At 37.6% G+C, this 17,621-nt stretch overlaps 1 protein-coding gene across 6 annotated transcripts in view; it reads left to right on the top strand.

Moving 5' to 3' along the window:
- The window catches only part of ICA1 (islet cell autoantigen 1), a 75,561-nt gene that overhangs the window by 39,937 nt on the left and 18,003 nt on the right, over positions 1–17,621 (top strand). For all 6 annotated transcript variants that reach the window (XM_064506367.1, XM_064506371.1, XM_064506369.1 and 3 more), the window contains exons 7-10: positions 8,791–8,916; positions 9,113–9,211; positions 15,735–15,829; positions 17,563–17,612. In XM_064506367.1, the coding sequence (XP_064362437.1) occupies positions 8,791–8,916; positions 9,113–9,211; positions 15,735–15,829; positions 17,563–17,612 (370 nt within the window). The remainder of the gene's footprint in view (positions 1–8,790; positions 8,917–9,112; positions 9,212–15,734; positions 15,830–17,562; positions 17,613–17,621) is intronic.

Consider the following 17,621-nt stretch of genomic DNA (forward strand, 5'->3'; position numbering starts at 1 on the left):
TATGAAACTTAGTTCTGTCATATAATCCTTGTATAGTACACATATTCTTATGTTTATAGTGTCTTTGTTATCTCTTGCTGAGAAGGATAGAAGGAGAGTGGAGGGGGGAGTTTAAAGTCTCATGGCCTTGCCCATGAGACCTGATACACGGTGTGCAGGAGCACCCTTCAAAATCGGGAGTTTTAAGTAGAAGAGTTCAGTCTTTTCTTCACACCAGGCATGTTTATATTTTTATTATAAATCAGTGTAACCAAAAAAAACCCCAACCTTCAAGCTGTCATAATTCTCACATCAGGAGCACAGCTGTAGGCTGAAGTTCACGTGAATGTGTTATGCAGACACCCAGTGGCAGTTCTAATGCTGTTTAGCTGGTAGGGCTCTCAGTGGAAAAGTTTGTAGTAGACCTGAGTGTGTGTGCCCATGTGTATAATGCAGTGGAGCTTTCAGAGAACGATACTCTAGAAATCAGGAAAAGTGTAGGCTATTCATTACCATTCTCATGTTTACAGGATAGGGATATTTAATTGTTTTATATTGGAAAACAGAAGAAATGGCTGCTACCTTGTAAAGGACCTTGAGCTTTTCCCTTCTTTCTGCAATTTGTACTTAGCCTAAGCTGCCAAGTGCCCATCTCTGCGATTTTGGAGATAGCCAGGAAGATCACTGCTCGGGGCTCCTGTGCAGGTGCATGGTACTCCCTGCCAGTGGGTTGTGGTGCTGGACCTGTGCTAGCATAGGTGCCATCTATACTTAGTGCTAGAGAGAAAAACCTTTAAGCTTGTACTTACATATTCCATAACTCTGAGACAGGTCTGTAATTTATTCAGTGGTTTTCAGTGTCTAGTGCAATGGGACCCAGTTTCATTGAAACCTTTGGTAACTGCACAATGCAAATGTTAAGTAATAATAATGAGCAATACAATTGAAATCAAAGGGAATACTCACATATTCAAAAGAAAATGTGAATTATCATCAGAGGCTATTGTTTTTATGCATGAGTTACAATTATTACTGCTGTTATGTTTCACATTCTGATTACAGAGGTGGGTAAAAATGCTGTTTTTGAATAAATCTCATTTTGTGAGAAGGAAAACTAAGTGTAAGAGTTATTCTAAGCTCATACAGTTCAAACACAGTAAGACTGTGAAAATAGCTGACAGATAGCTGGTGTCAATGACAAAGTTTGCATGAATAGCTGCTGCATTTGGGGGAATAACATTTCAGTTACAGAGTGGTATTTTGCTGGTTTATTTTTCTCTAGACAGTTTTGTCATAGGATAAGCAGAGTAAAATACATGTTAAAATCATGGAGCTTTCATTGTTCCGACTCGAAACAAAAATTAATGTGAACTAAAGGAAAAATAAAACTTTTACCAGCATGTGATGAAGACTTTATGATCATTCTGTTTGTAGACAGTTAATGTTTCGGGTCTAGTTGTTTGACAGAGAAACATGATTGTTCTGATGTCTAACCTGATCCCAGTAAATATGGTGAAATGCTGCTGCTGTTAAGACTAATCCATATTAAGCTGCATTTCTTGATTGTCTGTTATAGAATGGCAGAGCATTGCCATTTTTTTGTCATTGCTTTTTTTTTTTTTTTTTTTTTTTTTGGCCATACTACTGCTGTAGTGACTGGGAATTTGAATCATGGGTAACAATTCCACCCTGCTAGTCCTGCAAAGGAATAGGAGGAAGAAGACTGTCCGTACAGCAAGTATATCTGGAGTTTTTCTTCTCAACACAGGGAAATACTTATTTCAAATTTGTCTTCTCTGTTGTTCTTTTGTGGCAAAAAGGCAGATCATACTTTTGTTGCTTTCAAGAGTAAGAAAGGTAGACATGCAATGGTAATTAAGTCCTTTGTATGAATTGCAATGTGATTGCAAATTTGTTTAATCAAATTTAATAGGATGAGGTGCATGGGGATGTGTGCACATGCACAGATGGTCATGATTCCGTCCAAAATGGTGAACTTGAGAAATGTGTGATTGGAACTTGTTAAGCACTCTCTTCTAGGTCATTTAAATTCATATTGGCTCTTTCAAGAATAGAATTTCATTTCTTGAACAAATCTGGCGTACATCTGCTGAGCTTCAAGCCTGAGAGATTTTATTTGGATCTACTGTAGTATCCAGATAGCTTTCTTTTTTATGTAGGTGTTTCTCACGTTATAAATCCTACTTCCTAAAATGAATTTTTATCAATGTTTCTTATCAGATCATAATTAAATATTTTAATAAGCAGACCTAAGGTATACAAACAAAAGTGTCCTGCCTCATCTTTAACCATCATTCTTATATGTTATTCCTACAACTTCATGGAACAGAGCTTAATAGATACAAAAAATCCTATTTCAAGTCAAGGGAATAGTTGAGTCAAAGTATAGCTGGCAACATGCAGAACATACCAAAACATACTGGAATCAGGTTTAGTAATGTGCAAGACTTTGGAAGTCCTTACATTGCATGTGGAGCAATTTAGTTTCAGGCTTATTTTGTATAAAGAACACTATCTTTTCTGTTCTTAGACTAGCAGGCATCAATCTTGAATTAAAAAAAAATCAGTAGATACTTGTATATGTCGGTGTAAAAGTGTAATGGGTGGTCCTTGTTGTAACTCCATAGCTTTCGTGTGGTTATTACAGTTTTGCAGGAACTGAGAATCTGGTTCCTTTTGCTTTCTGCAATACATGATAAATAGTTTGTCCTCCAAGGACAATCTACTCAGTTTGCGCTTAAGTTTCATGTAGTCTTTCCAGTGTTTATCTTTGCCAGAAAGGTACCGTACTTATTTAATGCAGAGATTTGTGCTGATTTCATCTGCTGGTAGAGTTTACCCAGAACCCCCAACAGGAAGGTTTGCTATATTCCATGCATTTTTCCCCTCTTGATTTGCTTAACCCTCTTCCACCCTATGCACACGCTATGCATGCTTTTTGGATTGAGTAAGTGAGAAGTTGGGTGACAAACTAAATGGGAAGCATCTGCTTCTGCCTCTATGTTGGAAATGCTGAGACAAAAATATACTGTATATAAAATGAGTTAGTGCCATTTATCTAGCGTAAGTTCATTTTGGAGGTGACGCTTCGCTAGCTGAATCGTCCCTGAAATTGAGCTAGTACTGAAAATGAATTGTGCATTTTATAGGATACTAAAAGGAAGTAGTAACACAGAAATATTAGAGAGGACATAAAAGTTCCTTGAAAATACATGATGAATCCATATTTTAGTTACTAAATGCACTGAACAGGTTTTTTTATTGAGCCTGAACATTTTTTTAATGTTAGCACCCTTGAAGATTGAGACTTTTCTGTTTGCATATGGGTTTAGGAACCCGTGTTTGCAAATATTGGCCCTTACAATCAAGCATACCAGAGTCTGACTTTCAAGCCCCCAGGACTTAGGATCTTATCATTAATTTTTTGTCTTTTAATACTATTTCAGTTTTATCTGGCTTCTTATATTTATTTAACCTATTGATTTGATAAGAAATTGCTTTCCATATTTGTGTTTTACTATGTCTTTAAAGAATTCCATCTCTTAAATATAGTATTTTGATATTTGCATTTGGGGAATTAAAAGTAGTTTCTCCAGGTTGCTGCTAGGAAAAAGAAAAAGATTGAGAGCAGTAGCCTTTTTTTCGTCAACTGCCATGATGAGATTTTCTTGTACAGCATAAAATTCAAAGCTGTAGAGCAAAACTAGCAAGTACTTTGCGCAGATGCTTAGGAGCTGCCTCTTTCACTGTGAAATGTTCATCACATTTGGATTGGTGCAGTTCTCTAACAGCCAGTAGAATCCTAACACTCTTTTCAGACCAGGATTTTGAGGAAATTTTGTGTGTTCAGCTTTAATGAAGTTAAATATATGCATAAGAATATGCAGGACTGAGGCCACAATGAGGTCCTTTTGTCTGTCGTGTCTTAAAGAGTAATTGCAGAGAAAGGAGAGGATAAGTATGTATTACATCAGCTTTCCCTTGAGTAGAAAACCAAAGGTTCAGTCTGATAACTTGTGTGGTATTAAGTAGATTATGATTCATAAGCATAAAGGTTTTAAACTTAATTCCTGAAGCTGCAAGTAATCTTAAAAGATGTTTAATAATAATTTGAATTGAAAATGCATTTATAGGCCCACATAAAAGGCAAAAAGATCATGCCGATGTATTATGCAGTGTTCTTTCTTGGCTGTCCTGCACTGCTGCTGTAAAATAGAGAGTAGTGCTTAGCAAACGCTCAGTATATCAAAATGCTGAATAACATCATTAATTTAATAGTTCTCATAGTATTGTCTCTTCCCTGGTTAGCAAGAAAAATGTGAGACATTTGGTAACAGAGCACTGCATTAAGTATTTTAATCGTCTGTATTGACGTATCAAACATATAGGCTTGTATTCCACATTGGGTCAAATGGATCATCCATTTCTCTTTATAAATGTTCTAGTTTTTAAAAGAGACACTAATTGCACATTAAGATAAATATTACATTGTTGTTTCATGCTAAATCTCCCTGAAGGCTGTATGCTAGAAGATCCTACCTTGCAGAAAATAATGATACATGCTACAAAGGGAAAAAAAGAATATTTTCCATGGAAGTTTTCTAACCTTTCACTCAACTGGAAACTTTTACAGGTTTTTTGTTTTATGGATTTTTTTTTCTTCTAATGAATTGGAGGCATAAGGTACATTTGGGTAGACCCAAATCCAGTCTGACACAGTATTTAGATTGCCCAGAACTAATATTCTTTGTTCTCTTGAACTGTAAGTATGCAAAGTCACAGTTGTTTTTTCTGTGTTTTCACAAAACCAGTGCTATCATATACTGAATAGGAAAGAGATTCTGATCTCAGGGATACCATTATAAAGTAAAGTATAGTTTTATACTTCATACAATTCCACTGACATCAGGTGAGTTTCTCTGATTTTTCATGGCTATAACTGAGATTAGAATTTAGTCCTTCACATAGGTATAACTGAGATCAGAATTTAGTCTTAAGTCTCTCTGGGTTTCTCAAAGCCTTATGACATATCTTATTTAAATGCCTTCCTGCTGTAGCAATTCTTGCTGGCAAAAGATGTCCATAATTTCATGTTTGGACTTCAATTAAAAGTTCCTTTTCGCACAGGCTTATGATTTTCTCTGCAGTTCTCCTTTTTAGACTTAAAGTTCTAAATCCATGTTCTCAGACACTCAGAGCTAAAGCAAAAAAGGGATTTGAGGACCTGATGCAGGACACAGGTGTGTTACCCAGTACTGCAATCCAAGGCTCCCCACTCCTCCTGCTACTGTTCACATCCTCCTCTGCTGCTGCCTAATCTTGAAGGCACATAAGCTCTTTACCCACCTGCTGTTTTGACTAGAAAATTCTGTGTGTGATCAGTATTCTCCTAGCACAGATAGCATGGTGCCTTGCTCATGTTTCAGCCAGGCTGAGATCCCCAAGCTAGAAGAAGCAGTGTGAAGTCAAGGGATTCCAAAGTCAAAATCCCAAACTGAGGGGCACTCTCAGAGCATGCCAGTGTAGTTCTGACTGGGTAAGGCTTTTCATAAAATATGGTCACTTTATAAGGGAGTATCTTGGCAGTCATTGGTCCTCCCTTTTATATCGTAGTTGAGCATTCACGGTGTTTGCCTAAGGAGTGGAAGTCACGGTTGCAATTTCCTCTTTCTTGAGGGAGTTCAAATCTGTCTCCACCTCACCAAAACATATCCCAACTACCAAAGAACTCTTCCAGCTATGGACACCCCTTTCGGTGTGAAGCTTTTTCGATACGCAACAACTAGCAGAAGTAGTCACTAAGATACTGAAGTCTACTGGTTAGAGTACTGGATCATATTCAGAGAACTGTAGGATTTAGTTGTTATTACTGCCACTCAGGATTTGATAATTGATTGTTTGGTGTAAAATGTAGAGGAATCCTGAGAATAGGAACTGAAGTGCAAGACTTCCACTCCTAGATGAATGCACTAACCACAATCTATTTTATAAAGGCAGAGTATCACTGATGATTCTTATTTAAAAAAAAAAAAGGCAAATTTTCCTAGACATGCTATCTTTTTCCAGATTTAAAATCTCACCAGTGAGAATGCTGCATTTGTCAGTGCTTTTGAATTATGGTAGTTCGTTCCTCACAGAGAACTCAGATCTGTGATGTGTGCCACTCTACTATGTTACTTATGCACAGCTGATCTGATGAGTTTGGTGAAAAAGAGTCGCCATGCACCCAGCAACTCAGACATTGCCACAATTTGTGTGAGTTGGTCACCTGAAGAATTTGTGATGCAGATCTGTTGCTGTTTTTCTGCCTGGTTGAAATTCACGTACACTATAAATGAGTTTGGGAAAACTAGGTTAACAATACGATAACCCTGCTGCTTTGGATTGCATTTTGAGGTATGTATCTGTCCTTATGGTACAGAGAGCATAAGTATTTACTGCACAGTTCTGGATTCACTTCTGAGGACCAGGGACACAAGTTTGTTGGATCTTGACTTATTTGATTGAATCTGTGTGTTTTGAACAAAATATGTTTACTTTCTCTTCATTAGGCCAGTAAAGGAAGTGTATTTAATTTGCATTCAATGATTTGCATTCAGTGGCTGGGTAGATAAGGGGAGAGCAGTGAATGTTGTCTACCTTGACTTCAGCAAGGCCTTGGAGACTGTCTCCCATAACATCCTCATAGGCAAGCTCAGGAAGTGTGGGTTAGATGAGCAGACAGTGAGGTGAATTGAGAACTGGCTGAGTGGCAGCACTCAGAGGGTTGTGGTCAGTGGTGCAGTCTAGTTGGAGGCCTGTAGCTAGTGGTGTCACCCAGGGGTCAGTACTGGGTCCAGTCTTGTCCAACTTTCAGTGACCTGGATGAAGGGACAGAGTGCACCCTCAGCAAGTTTGCTGATGATACAAAACTGGGAGGAGTGGCTGATAGCCCAGAGAGCTGTGCTGTCATTCAGAGGGACCTCAACAGGCTGGAGAGTTTGGGTGGAGAGGAACCTCATGAAGTTCAACAAAGGCAAGTGCAGGGTCCTGCACCTAGGGAGGAATAACCCCATGCACCAGTGCAGGTTGGGGGCTGACCTGCTGGCAAGCAGCTCTACGGAGAAGGACCTGGGAGTCCTGGTGGACAACAAGTTGCCCACAAGCTAGCAATGTGCCCTTGTGGCCAAGAAGGCCAATGGTGTGCTGGGTTGCATTAGGAAGAGCATTGCCAGCAGGTCAAGGGAGATGATCGTCCCCCACTACTCAGCACTGGTGAGGCCACATCTGGAGTGCTGTCTCCAGTTCTGGGCTCCCCAGTGCAATAGAGGCATGGCAGTACTGGAGAGAGTCCAGCGCAGGGCTACTAAGATGATTAGGGGACTGGAGCATCTCTCCTATGAGGAAAGGCTGAGAGAGCTGGGCCTGTTTAGCCTGGAGAAGACTGAGAGGGGATCTTATCAATGTATACAAATATCTGAAGGGAGGGTGTAGAGAGAATGGAGCCAGGCTCTTTCCAGTGGTGTCCTGTGCCAGGACGAGAGGCAACGGGCACAAACTGAAACACAGGCAGTTCCATCTGAATATGAGGAAAAACTTCTTTACTGTGAGGGTGACAGAGCACTGGAACAGGTTGCCCAGAGAGGTTGTGGAGTCTCCTGCTCTGGAGATACCCAAAACCCGCCTGGACATGATCCTGTGCAACATGGTGCAGGTGACCCTGCACCTCTGGGTCACCCTGCTTGAGCAAGGAGATTGGACTAGATGATCTCCAGAGGTCCCTTCCAACCTCAACCATTCTGTGATTCTGTGATTTTTTTTCACTGTGAAACTTTTTTTGGGGTAACTTTTTATTCTAACTGTGAAAGAGTATAGGAAAAGCATCAAATTTTGTGTTTTGATCATTTCCTGTTTTCTTGGAAGAAAACGACAAAGAGCTGTATGCAGATTTTTCTGTTACATAATATTTAGGATAGTATGTGTACAAAGCTGTCATAAAAATGGGGCATCCTGGGCAAAAACAGCACATAACTTTCTACCCTGGTGTCTAACAATGAGAATACTAGTATTGTTGTCAAACGTGTGGCTTGTTTAATAGACAGTGTCTTGTATATACCTAGCAGGTAGTAAAAGAATAGTTTGAAAACTGTAAAAGGCTTTTAAACTGAAGTCGTTTGCCCATTAGCCCGTAAGAAAGGAGGCCTTCATATTTTTCTTAAAGTAGTAATAGATGAGAAAAGCACTCCATTTTATATGAAAAACCTCAATAAGAGAACTTTTTGTCGCAGTTCAAAGTTATTGCAGTGTTGTACTGCGAACAAGAGCTCCAGATCGATGACTTTATAGTTTATCACTGTATTTTCTTTCTTACTATAGGTACATGTAGATGTCTGTGTGTATATGTATGTTATGTAGTAAGCACATAGTTCCACATTTGTTGATCAGGCTTTAAACTGGTATTTCTATAAAAAGACACCAAAATGAGTATGTTGTCTAATTAATATCTTCTCACTATATATTTAATACTTTATCCATCTTATGTACAGGGGATAGACAACAGTTTCTTCACTGAATATATTATAAGAATAGTAATGTGGAATATAGACAATAGTAAGAACTAGTATATTCTAGCCTGCCATATCTTGATTTCTGAGAGATTGATGATATAATAAACTTATGTATAAATTTTTAAGTGAGTCTGTTCAGTTGTCTAATTTTCTTAAAAGTTTTATTAGTTTGCTTTTTGATGAAGTTGCGGTAAAAAAATGAAAAAAAAAATTATGGCATTAACAATTGTCCCTTTGTTTGAAGGTTCAAGCTCAAGTGCGGCATGCAAAACTCAGCTTTGACAAACTGAAGACTGATGTCTGCCAAAAAGTGGATCTTTTGGGAGCAAGCAGATGCAACCTCCTTTCTCATGTGTTAACAACATATCAGGTATGCAAAGAAAATGTTGACCTTCAAAAGAAAGATTTCCTGCTAATATATGTTTTCAAAAGAGGTTACTATGACAATATGCAGATACAACACAGCTATTAATACAGCTAACAATTGGAGAGTGGGGTAAAACTTGCATTAAAAGCAGATTGGTGTTTAAGGTAACATTGTATTGAAATTTTACCCTCCTTTACAGGCAACGCTTCTTCATTTTTGGGAAAAAACATCACATACCATGGCAGCTATCCATGAGAGTTTTAAAGGTTATCAGCCATATGAATTCACTATGTTAAAGGTAAGGAATCTATAGATATGTATGTTTCTTCGGTGGTAAAAATAAGAGACCATACAACTATGTAAAAAGCACACATTCATATTTTGCATGCTTACCATAGATTGTCCAACAGTGGCTATTTTATGTGTGGTATTTCTTTTCATTAGAATATAGATTGTCTGTCAAATGCAGTTCTGTCCTGTGAGATTAAAGACTGCATATAGAGTGCAGTGGTTAAGGACCTATTTCAGAAGTCATTATTCAGCGCTTCATTGAAGTAAATGTTTAAGTGCTCACTAGGATTGTGCTTGATTGGTCCTAAAGAATAGTAAAATCCAGCAGAATTAGGGATTTCTATTGCTCTCCAAAATCCCACAAATGAATTAATACTATTTTGGTTTTGCATCTGTTTTTAAAAACTGCACCTTTTTAAGAAGACCTTGTCAGACTGAATATGAGTACATAGATGCTCAGAGGTACCACAGCTGTTTTGGAGTACTCAGACTTTCTACCCCTTAACTGCTCTGGAAAACATTGTTTTGCTTGACTAGCAGTATTTGGTGAATCTTTTATAAACTTTGAATATGGAATATGTGCAATATCTGACTGAACTCTGTGAGTTCAGAGTTTAGCCAAGTATCTGAAAATAAGCACTCAGCACTGTGCCTGCCTAAGAGTTTCCTTCGCCCATTGCAACTGGAGATTCATTAAAGAAATGGGGAAACAGTGGAAAAGTGCATTAACTTTCCAGTTTCCCCCCACCCCCGATGTATTTTTCCTGTAGTTATTTTGTGCAACCTAGTAACTAGGTGATTGGCTGATTCTATTTGCATGGGAGAAAAATAACATTTTAGTCTGGAGAAGGTTTTATGGCAGGATTACCACCAGAAGTGGGAAAGAACAGCTTGCAGCAAAGTGCTGTTTGCTCAGAGAGACAACCCAATTTGAAAATAATTATAAGTCATAGCCTCAGTCCATGAGATGTTTGCATGTATTACATGTAGAAGAGGAAGTTGGGCTATACTGCACTATATAGCCTGTGGCTGCCCCATAGCTCCTGGAAAATAAGCACCTGAAGGTATAGAATTTAATTCACTCCAGACTACCAAACTTGTCTGTTCATGACTATGCTATATTTAAAGTTGTTTTCTAGAGTGTGGATTGAGAGGGGACGGTTGCTGAACTTTGAAGTGCACAAAAGATTATAGAGACTTATTCCTGCAGCCTGAAACATCAAAACAAAACAAATCAAACAAAGAAATGTCAAGCTTCAACCTCTCCCGACCAGAGGAAAAAATAGAGACTCTCTCTGTTCTGGGCAGCATTAAAACCTCATAAACTCTTCCAGCTTAAGCACCCACTGAAGAATTTTGTCGTGCTGAAGAAGTCCTCATTAGTATGAAGTTAATATAATTCTAAGCTTCCTTTTCTCCTAGTCCATATCACAGAAGACAGGGGTCCCAGCCAGAGTATATCTCCAGATTTCAGCAGCAGGCGGTTTGGGCATATTTAATTATCCTGATGTTACCACTAATTGCTTACAGACTCCCCAGTTAAACTCCAAACCAGAAAAGCAAGTTTATTTCTCTACCATCACCTCCCATCACAAGAATGTCTAGCTCACAGTCCGGGATTAGAATAGCCAGAGTCCTGTCCAGGAGGCTGGGTATGACACGACTCAGCTGTTCTGCTCATAACTTGGTGAGGTTTGAAGTCTTCTGAAGAATTTTTTCTCTATGCTTTGAAACAAACCAATTTCAGTCTAATTTGTGAGGACATCCTATATTTTTGCTGGGTATATATTCTTTATTCTCTTGTATATCTAAAAAGTTGTTTATTTTAGCAAGACAAATGCTGTTTCAAAATGTATTGCAACATTCAGACATCTTGGAGGGAAACCTCTATAGAAAATGCACCTGTTCTGGAGCATAAAGTACCCAATTTTACCCAATAAAGATGAGATGTCTGCTGTTCATTTTATGCGTTGAAAACATGCAATCAGAATATATAATTGCTTAAAACATTCATGAAATCTTTAAATATACCCATTTCTACATATTTAATCGGGTATCATCTCTTTTAGAATATTTTTCCTTGTCTTATATCTTAAAAGGAATCCTTTCTAAAAGAAAAGAGGCACATGTAATTTTATGTATTTTTTAATCTGGTGCTTGCAAATCATCCTTGTCTTTGTTATGATTCCAGTTGTGATATTAAAGGTTTACCTTCACTCACACAAGTGATCCTTCCAACTTAAACTAATCGTATATGTATGTAACATCAGAGTTCTACTTTAAAAGAAGAATTTAAGGAAACAGTGTTACTATTTCACTTAAATGTAGATTGTCTTATTGAAAAATTGGAAGGTGCTATGCACTGGAAAATTACCATTTGTATTTTGAAGTATGAATATATTCACGTGTTAGGTTTATCTCAGAAAAGAGACTCTTAAATGCCTCTTGGGATTGTTTCTGGAAAGAAAACATTGTCTTTGGAGATGTTTGCCAAACTCCCTTAATGAAAAGCAGCCTGTTTGTTTTGTTTTGTTTTTTTGCTTCAGGGTATATGCTGAAAGTAGTATAATTGTGCTATTGCAGCTGTATTTCCTTACTGCTAGTTTTATGCTCGATGAAAGATGATTATTAATGTGCTAACAACTCTATATATTGTGATGTAGAAGTATCCTTTACTGTAATATTAAAAATGATGGGCTGCTGTTCTGGTAAAACTTAAAAGGTTTCATTTTCTTGAAATTACTGTATACTAAATGAATTCAAATTTATTTCAAGGACTACTTTCCAAGAATGATGCCTCTTTCTAATTTCTGTAACTGTTTATTTGCTATAGTTACTTAATGAATATTTAGTTACATTTTCTACATTTCAAATGCTTCCAATGTTTATATTTCAAAAGTTTTGGTATTTCAATACCAAACTTCCTGAATAGTTCATGTGGGCCTAGAAATAATAATGGCTCTGCGTAAGGAAGTCAGAATGCCTGGATCTCTGTTTATCCATTTATCTGTGACAACGCTGCTTGAATAGTTTGGAGAACTGTGTTTGAAAAGGTGCTGCAATATTACTGTGTTCTTCTGACTTTTGCTGTAGTCTCATACCCATTCTCATTTCTGTTTGTTATTGACTTTACTCACCAAGCAAGATTGCACAGAATTTTATATCTCTGGGTTCTCTTTTTCTGCGTGAATCTCCGTGAGGAAATTCTGAAGCCACCTGCTTTTCCTCTTCTCTTTCAGAACTCCCCCCAAATGAAACATGCCCAAGTTTCTGTCTCCTCACTGGTGTTGCACATATGTTGTGACTTCCTGGGACATATCCCTGGCTCCCGGAGCTGCTGTCAGCAATCCTACTTTGATTCTTTCTCAGTAAAGAGGAAGTACATAACTTATCCAAGGCACTTGTGGGGAAATTGAGTGCATTGTCAGTGCTCAGGTGGTTTAACTGCTGAGGAAGGGCTTTGTATGCAGTCCAGATGATCTTGGTTTGGCTTCACTCAGGTTTAGGTGAAAGGCTTTTTATAAGGGAGTAGCAGTCAGCGTAGGAACAGTGCCTGAGTTGTAATTTGGGTTAACTTTGCAGTGGAGGAGCCCCTTGTTGGCTTGGATATCTAGTCTGAGTAATGGGTGCAAGCAAAGTACCACTGGGTAACTTTCAGCTGGAGAGACACAGACAAGATGGGCAGAGTCACTGACTGTGAACTTGCTCTAATACTGTGTACATTCTTACCTGATTTTTATAGCAAAAGAGAAATAACGAAGCCAGGAAGAAGGCTTTCTCAATACGAATGGATCCTACCTTCAGTCACATGTTTGTGTGGCTCTCTGCAAAGTCAGTGCGAGTTCACACAGGCACCCAGACAAATACTATGAAGTTATGCATTTGTTTCTTCTGCACCAGTGAAGTTGGTGAAGCTTCATACACCAAACTGAAGTGTGCTTGCTTCTGTCTGAATTCAGGCTATATATTTACAGCCTTTTTTAATATTTACATTCTGTAGATAGTGAGAGCTCTTCCCTTCTTCTGATATAGCCTGAAACAGTTACAGAATGTCAGTGGGTTGAATTTCTATGCAGGCTGATGATAGTGATCACATTACTGTGGATTCACATTGAGAAAACGGTTGACAATTATTTTGTAACATTCAGTTTTATTTCATACCCATTCTCTAGCCTTTCTATCTTTTAAAAAAGACCTATCAGTTTGTAGTGCACATGGGGATGTGGGAGGGAGGGAGGCAGGAGATAGGAAAATAATTTCATTATTTGCTAGCAGAATTTGAGGGAATATTGTTTAAATGTCAAAATAATTAGTTAAACATTTATTGCATTAAAATATTGCTTCAATTTTTAACAATTTTCATCATAATCTCTGAAACTGAGGCTATCTTTCAGCCTTATATTTATTTTTCTAATACAGGAAATAGTAACTCCCATTATTATCATGCTGTTTCCTTCCCAAGGTACTTGTGAACTCCATTTCTATATGCTGTTTCCGTGGTTTGATCACAGTCCTTTAAAGACGGATTTCCTGAAACACTCTGAACAGTAAAGGAAGCATCATAATATAGTTTGCTGAAGGAGGAGGAGGATTTCTTTCCCTTGTTTTTTTTTCTTTTTTTTTTTTTTTTTTTGGTGAAGATGCTGGAAATTTTAATTTGATGATTTGCTTAAGCTTTTATAATTAGGCAGTAGTTAAAGTAGCTCTGTTTGTTATTCAGAACCATTACACGCCCTTTTCTTGGGGTGGGCTCTGTGCTGCTATAGTTTGAGGCAGAGCACTACATGCTGGCAGACCGTAACCTCCTGGGTAGTATACTGTGTAGCCTGCTGCAAAGGTGTCCAGGATAGCTCAGGTGCCAGAAGCAGTACGGTCCCCTTAGTGCACATCTGTGTTACCTATCTCTGCACTGCATTTTTGGGCAAGTAGAATATGTATTCTTATGTTTCTGGATACTATTCCAGATCCTCTTGGAGGCAATGGAATAATTCCCATTGATTTTAATAGTACAAAAAGTACAATATAATCAATACCTTGTACAGATATAGTTAAGGGGTAATGTATTAATTCACAGGTAATCTAAGGTGACAAGTGTCCATTTCCAGAATCCAAGAAGTCCTCTAGATGTGGTTCTGATTAGTACTGTTACAGTGTTTTAAAAAAAAAGTGGCAATCATGGAATAAGAAAATTTTCCTTGAGGCCTCTGTTTATTATTGCTGCTTGTGTGATCCCTCATCCTTTGATGCACAGTGTCTGCAATGCTTCAGGTGCTTATGACAAATTAATTTGTGGAATGGAAAGGAGAAATAACTTATTGAGAGGAAAAAAATCCAACTGTAGCATATGAAAAATCCATTAGTTTGGTTTGTAAAATACCGAAGTATACACTTCCTTATAGAGACAAATACTAACCTAAGCAGAAATTGGAATGCCCCTTCAAGCGACTGTGTTCTGGTCAAAGGAACAGTGCAAATACGCACTACCAGATGAGTGGGAATATTTTTATCATAACAGATGGGCTGAGGACTCTAACCTTTATTCAACAGAACAGACAGACACGGTGGTGAAATTTTTTGTTGTTTTGCTATTCTGATGACATATACTAGCATTTCATTAAAATAGAAAAAATATTTTTTTTCTGTTCTTTGCCTTTTGCATAAAAGGTGGCTTATTCATTTTATCCACAGCTTTTGCTGTTTTGGGGAAGGAGGAGGTGAGGCTCTAAGACTATCAGTCATAAATAAAATTGATTACAACTGGTTGGGACTGCTCAAGTGAAACATGTTTTTAGTTTTCAGAAAGCTGAGTCAGACTTTGGAAAGAGGGAGATATTTCCCTCTTTCCAGCAAAACTGTTGGATAGACCCAAATATTCACTTGTAGTTAACCTCTGCAATTATTTAAATACTATCTTCAGCTATTTAGTTTTTCATATAGAAATACTAATTAATGCATAACAGTGACAACCAGTAGTACCCTTATCACTTATGTATTCTCAAGCAGTCAGTATATAATGTTTTGTGTGTTCACGTGTTAGTGTGTCAAATTCAGGATATGGGTAGCAATTTCCCATTACACTATAGGTGCAAAGGTTCTGTAAATAGTTGTGTCAGAAAACAGAGAATAAAGATGCAGAGTAAGGAAAGAATAGATTTTAAAAATGAATCTTTCTCATCTTAAAGACAAGCCCAGAATACGGCAAAGAAACACACTTTTAGTGCCCGCCCAGCACGTGGTATAGATGGTTTTTCCTAAAAACATTGGGAACAGAACATGTGTTTAGAAGTAGCCAAGATTTGCCTTCTTATTTAAGTGTATGAGCTTTGTGTTCCTGTGACTCAGCTGGAATGAGTATCTTCTAACATTTTTTATTTTGCTTGTTTGAGTCACACCTGGCTTTGACATAGCTCCGAAACATATTCTTGCATAATTTACATAGGCTCTCTAGTGTTTGACCTTACATGACCCACTTTGCTTCACTGATTCTGTTGTGTTTTTTTCTTCTCATTTATGTATTGACTATGATCTAGAGCTTACAAGATCCTGTGAATAAACTAACAGCAAGAGCAGAAAAGGAGGACCTGCAGATTGAGAGCACTAAATCAGTACAAGATCAGCAGAGTCAGTAAGTCACATGTGCTATATATCTCAAAATAATACATATTTTCATCTGCAGTCTGCTTTCTGGTTGCTAAGATTATTGAACATTTATAACTGGAATATAGACACAGCTCGTTTGAACACAGCAGCGAACAGTAAGCTTCATATGAGAATTCCTGAAATGCTGTAATGTGTATTTGAGAACTACCAATCTTTATGGTGAAATTGAGTTTGAAAATGTCCCATTAAACCCTTATTTTAACTCTTTTCATCTTTCCTAGTCTTCTCTTTATTTTTCAGCTTTTGCTTCATTTTTTTCCTTAGTAAAAGAAATGGTAAACAACTTCACATGGGAGAAGATATAGGAGCATTGTATTTCTCCCTTCAGCAGCGTCTCCTTACACCTGGGAATCGGATATGGATTCCTGATTGCTTTGAGCAGCGATTAGTTTTTGTAATGTATACAGCATTGGTTAGTAATCCAATGAAGCAGTGGGTGCTTAGTAAAAAGTACATCTAAGTGAGCTGATGCTATCAAGGTTTGAGTTACCTGCAGCTCTGAGGTGAGGGAGACTTATGAATGGGCTGCTGTAGGGGGAGGCGAACAGGAGAACGAGATGTGATCCTTCCCCTATGGGACCATCAGGATTCAGTTGCGAGGAGATGCAACATTGATATAATCCTGCTGCCACCTGTTGTTTTGACTGTCCATGGTTAAGTGAAGCACCCAGCTAAGGATCAGTTGTCAAAAAGCAGAGAACAGCTTGGCTGATAATTAGTGGATTTTGCTTGCCTATTTATAATAATGTTTTTAAGGGTTCTGTTTTCCAGTTCGTTTATTTGGTTAGATGCACATCCACTGACCAAAAGCAGTTTATAAATTGGTCATGTTTTGGTGCTAAGCAGATTAGAAAGGACTCAGCCAAGTACAGTTTGGCAGGTAATTGTTTTCACAGCAGCTGCATGAATCTGCTGCTCCTCATGTGATGATAATAAAGAATTTCATAAATAATTGTTTTCTCCAACACTGAAAAATAAAATTCTAGAATAGATTCATGATTTATGCAAGATGTGTGTGTTGGCAAGTGCCAACAAATGCTGTGAATGCCATGTCACAATTGTACTTGTTTTTATTTATGGATTATATTTTTCTTTTTCTTTAGTAAGACTGGGGAAAAAACATTTCTTTATCATATTTCTTCCTAAAAAAGCTATAAGCATCTGAATTTTAAATTCCAGAAGAATTACACAAAGTAAAATAAAGCTTTTAAAACCTTCATGTATTTTCCACCCACAATAAACATTGTACTAGCATGTGGCCTGAATCTAATAGCATGGGACAAAATTCATCTGACTTGGTTGATTTTTAGTTAGTTGCTATTACAGAGGTAAAAAGACAAGTGCAACCTGTTCTTGTCTGTAACAGTTGTATCTCCTTCATGATATTTATACAAATAAAATCTGGAAAAGAAGAATCCACTGTGTATTTTTTGATATTCAGTTAGATTAAAAATGGGAGGTTGGTAGATTTTGACAGTTGGTCTTTAATCTAATTTATCTTAAACAGACTTTAGCCAGTGAAAGAATAAAAAGTATCAACTAACTAGCGTATATGGCAAGTTTAGGTGTCCATATGAATTACTATTTGTTTGCCGTTGATACAATTCTGCTGTGATGTGATTGAGAAAGAGAAAAATGTATTATACCATAGTCTTAAATTGCATTCTCTTTTTTCTTTCCTTACCCTATCAAATTAAGGTTGATTTCATTAGATGAGGAAAGCCATACCAAGGAATCAAACTATTCAGGTATTAATT

This window comes from Dromaius novaehollandiae, chromosome 2 (genome assembly GCF_036370855.1).
Source record: "Dromaius novaehollandiae isolate bDroNov1 chromosome 2, bDroNov1.hap1, whole genome shotgun sequence".
Classification (NCBI taxonomy): domain Eukaryota; kingdom Metazoa; phylum Chordata; class Aves; order Casuariiformes; family Dromaiidae; genus Dromaius; species Dromaius novaehollandiae.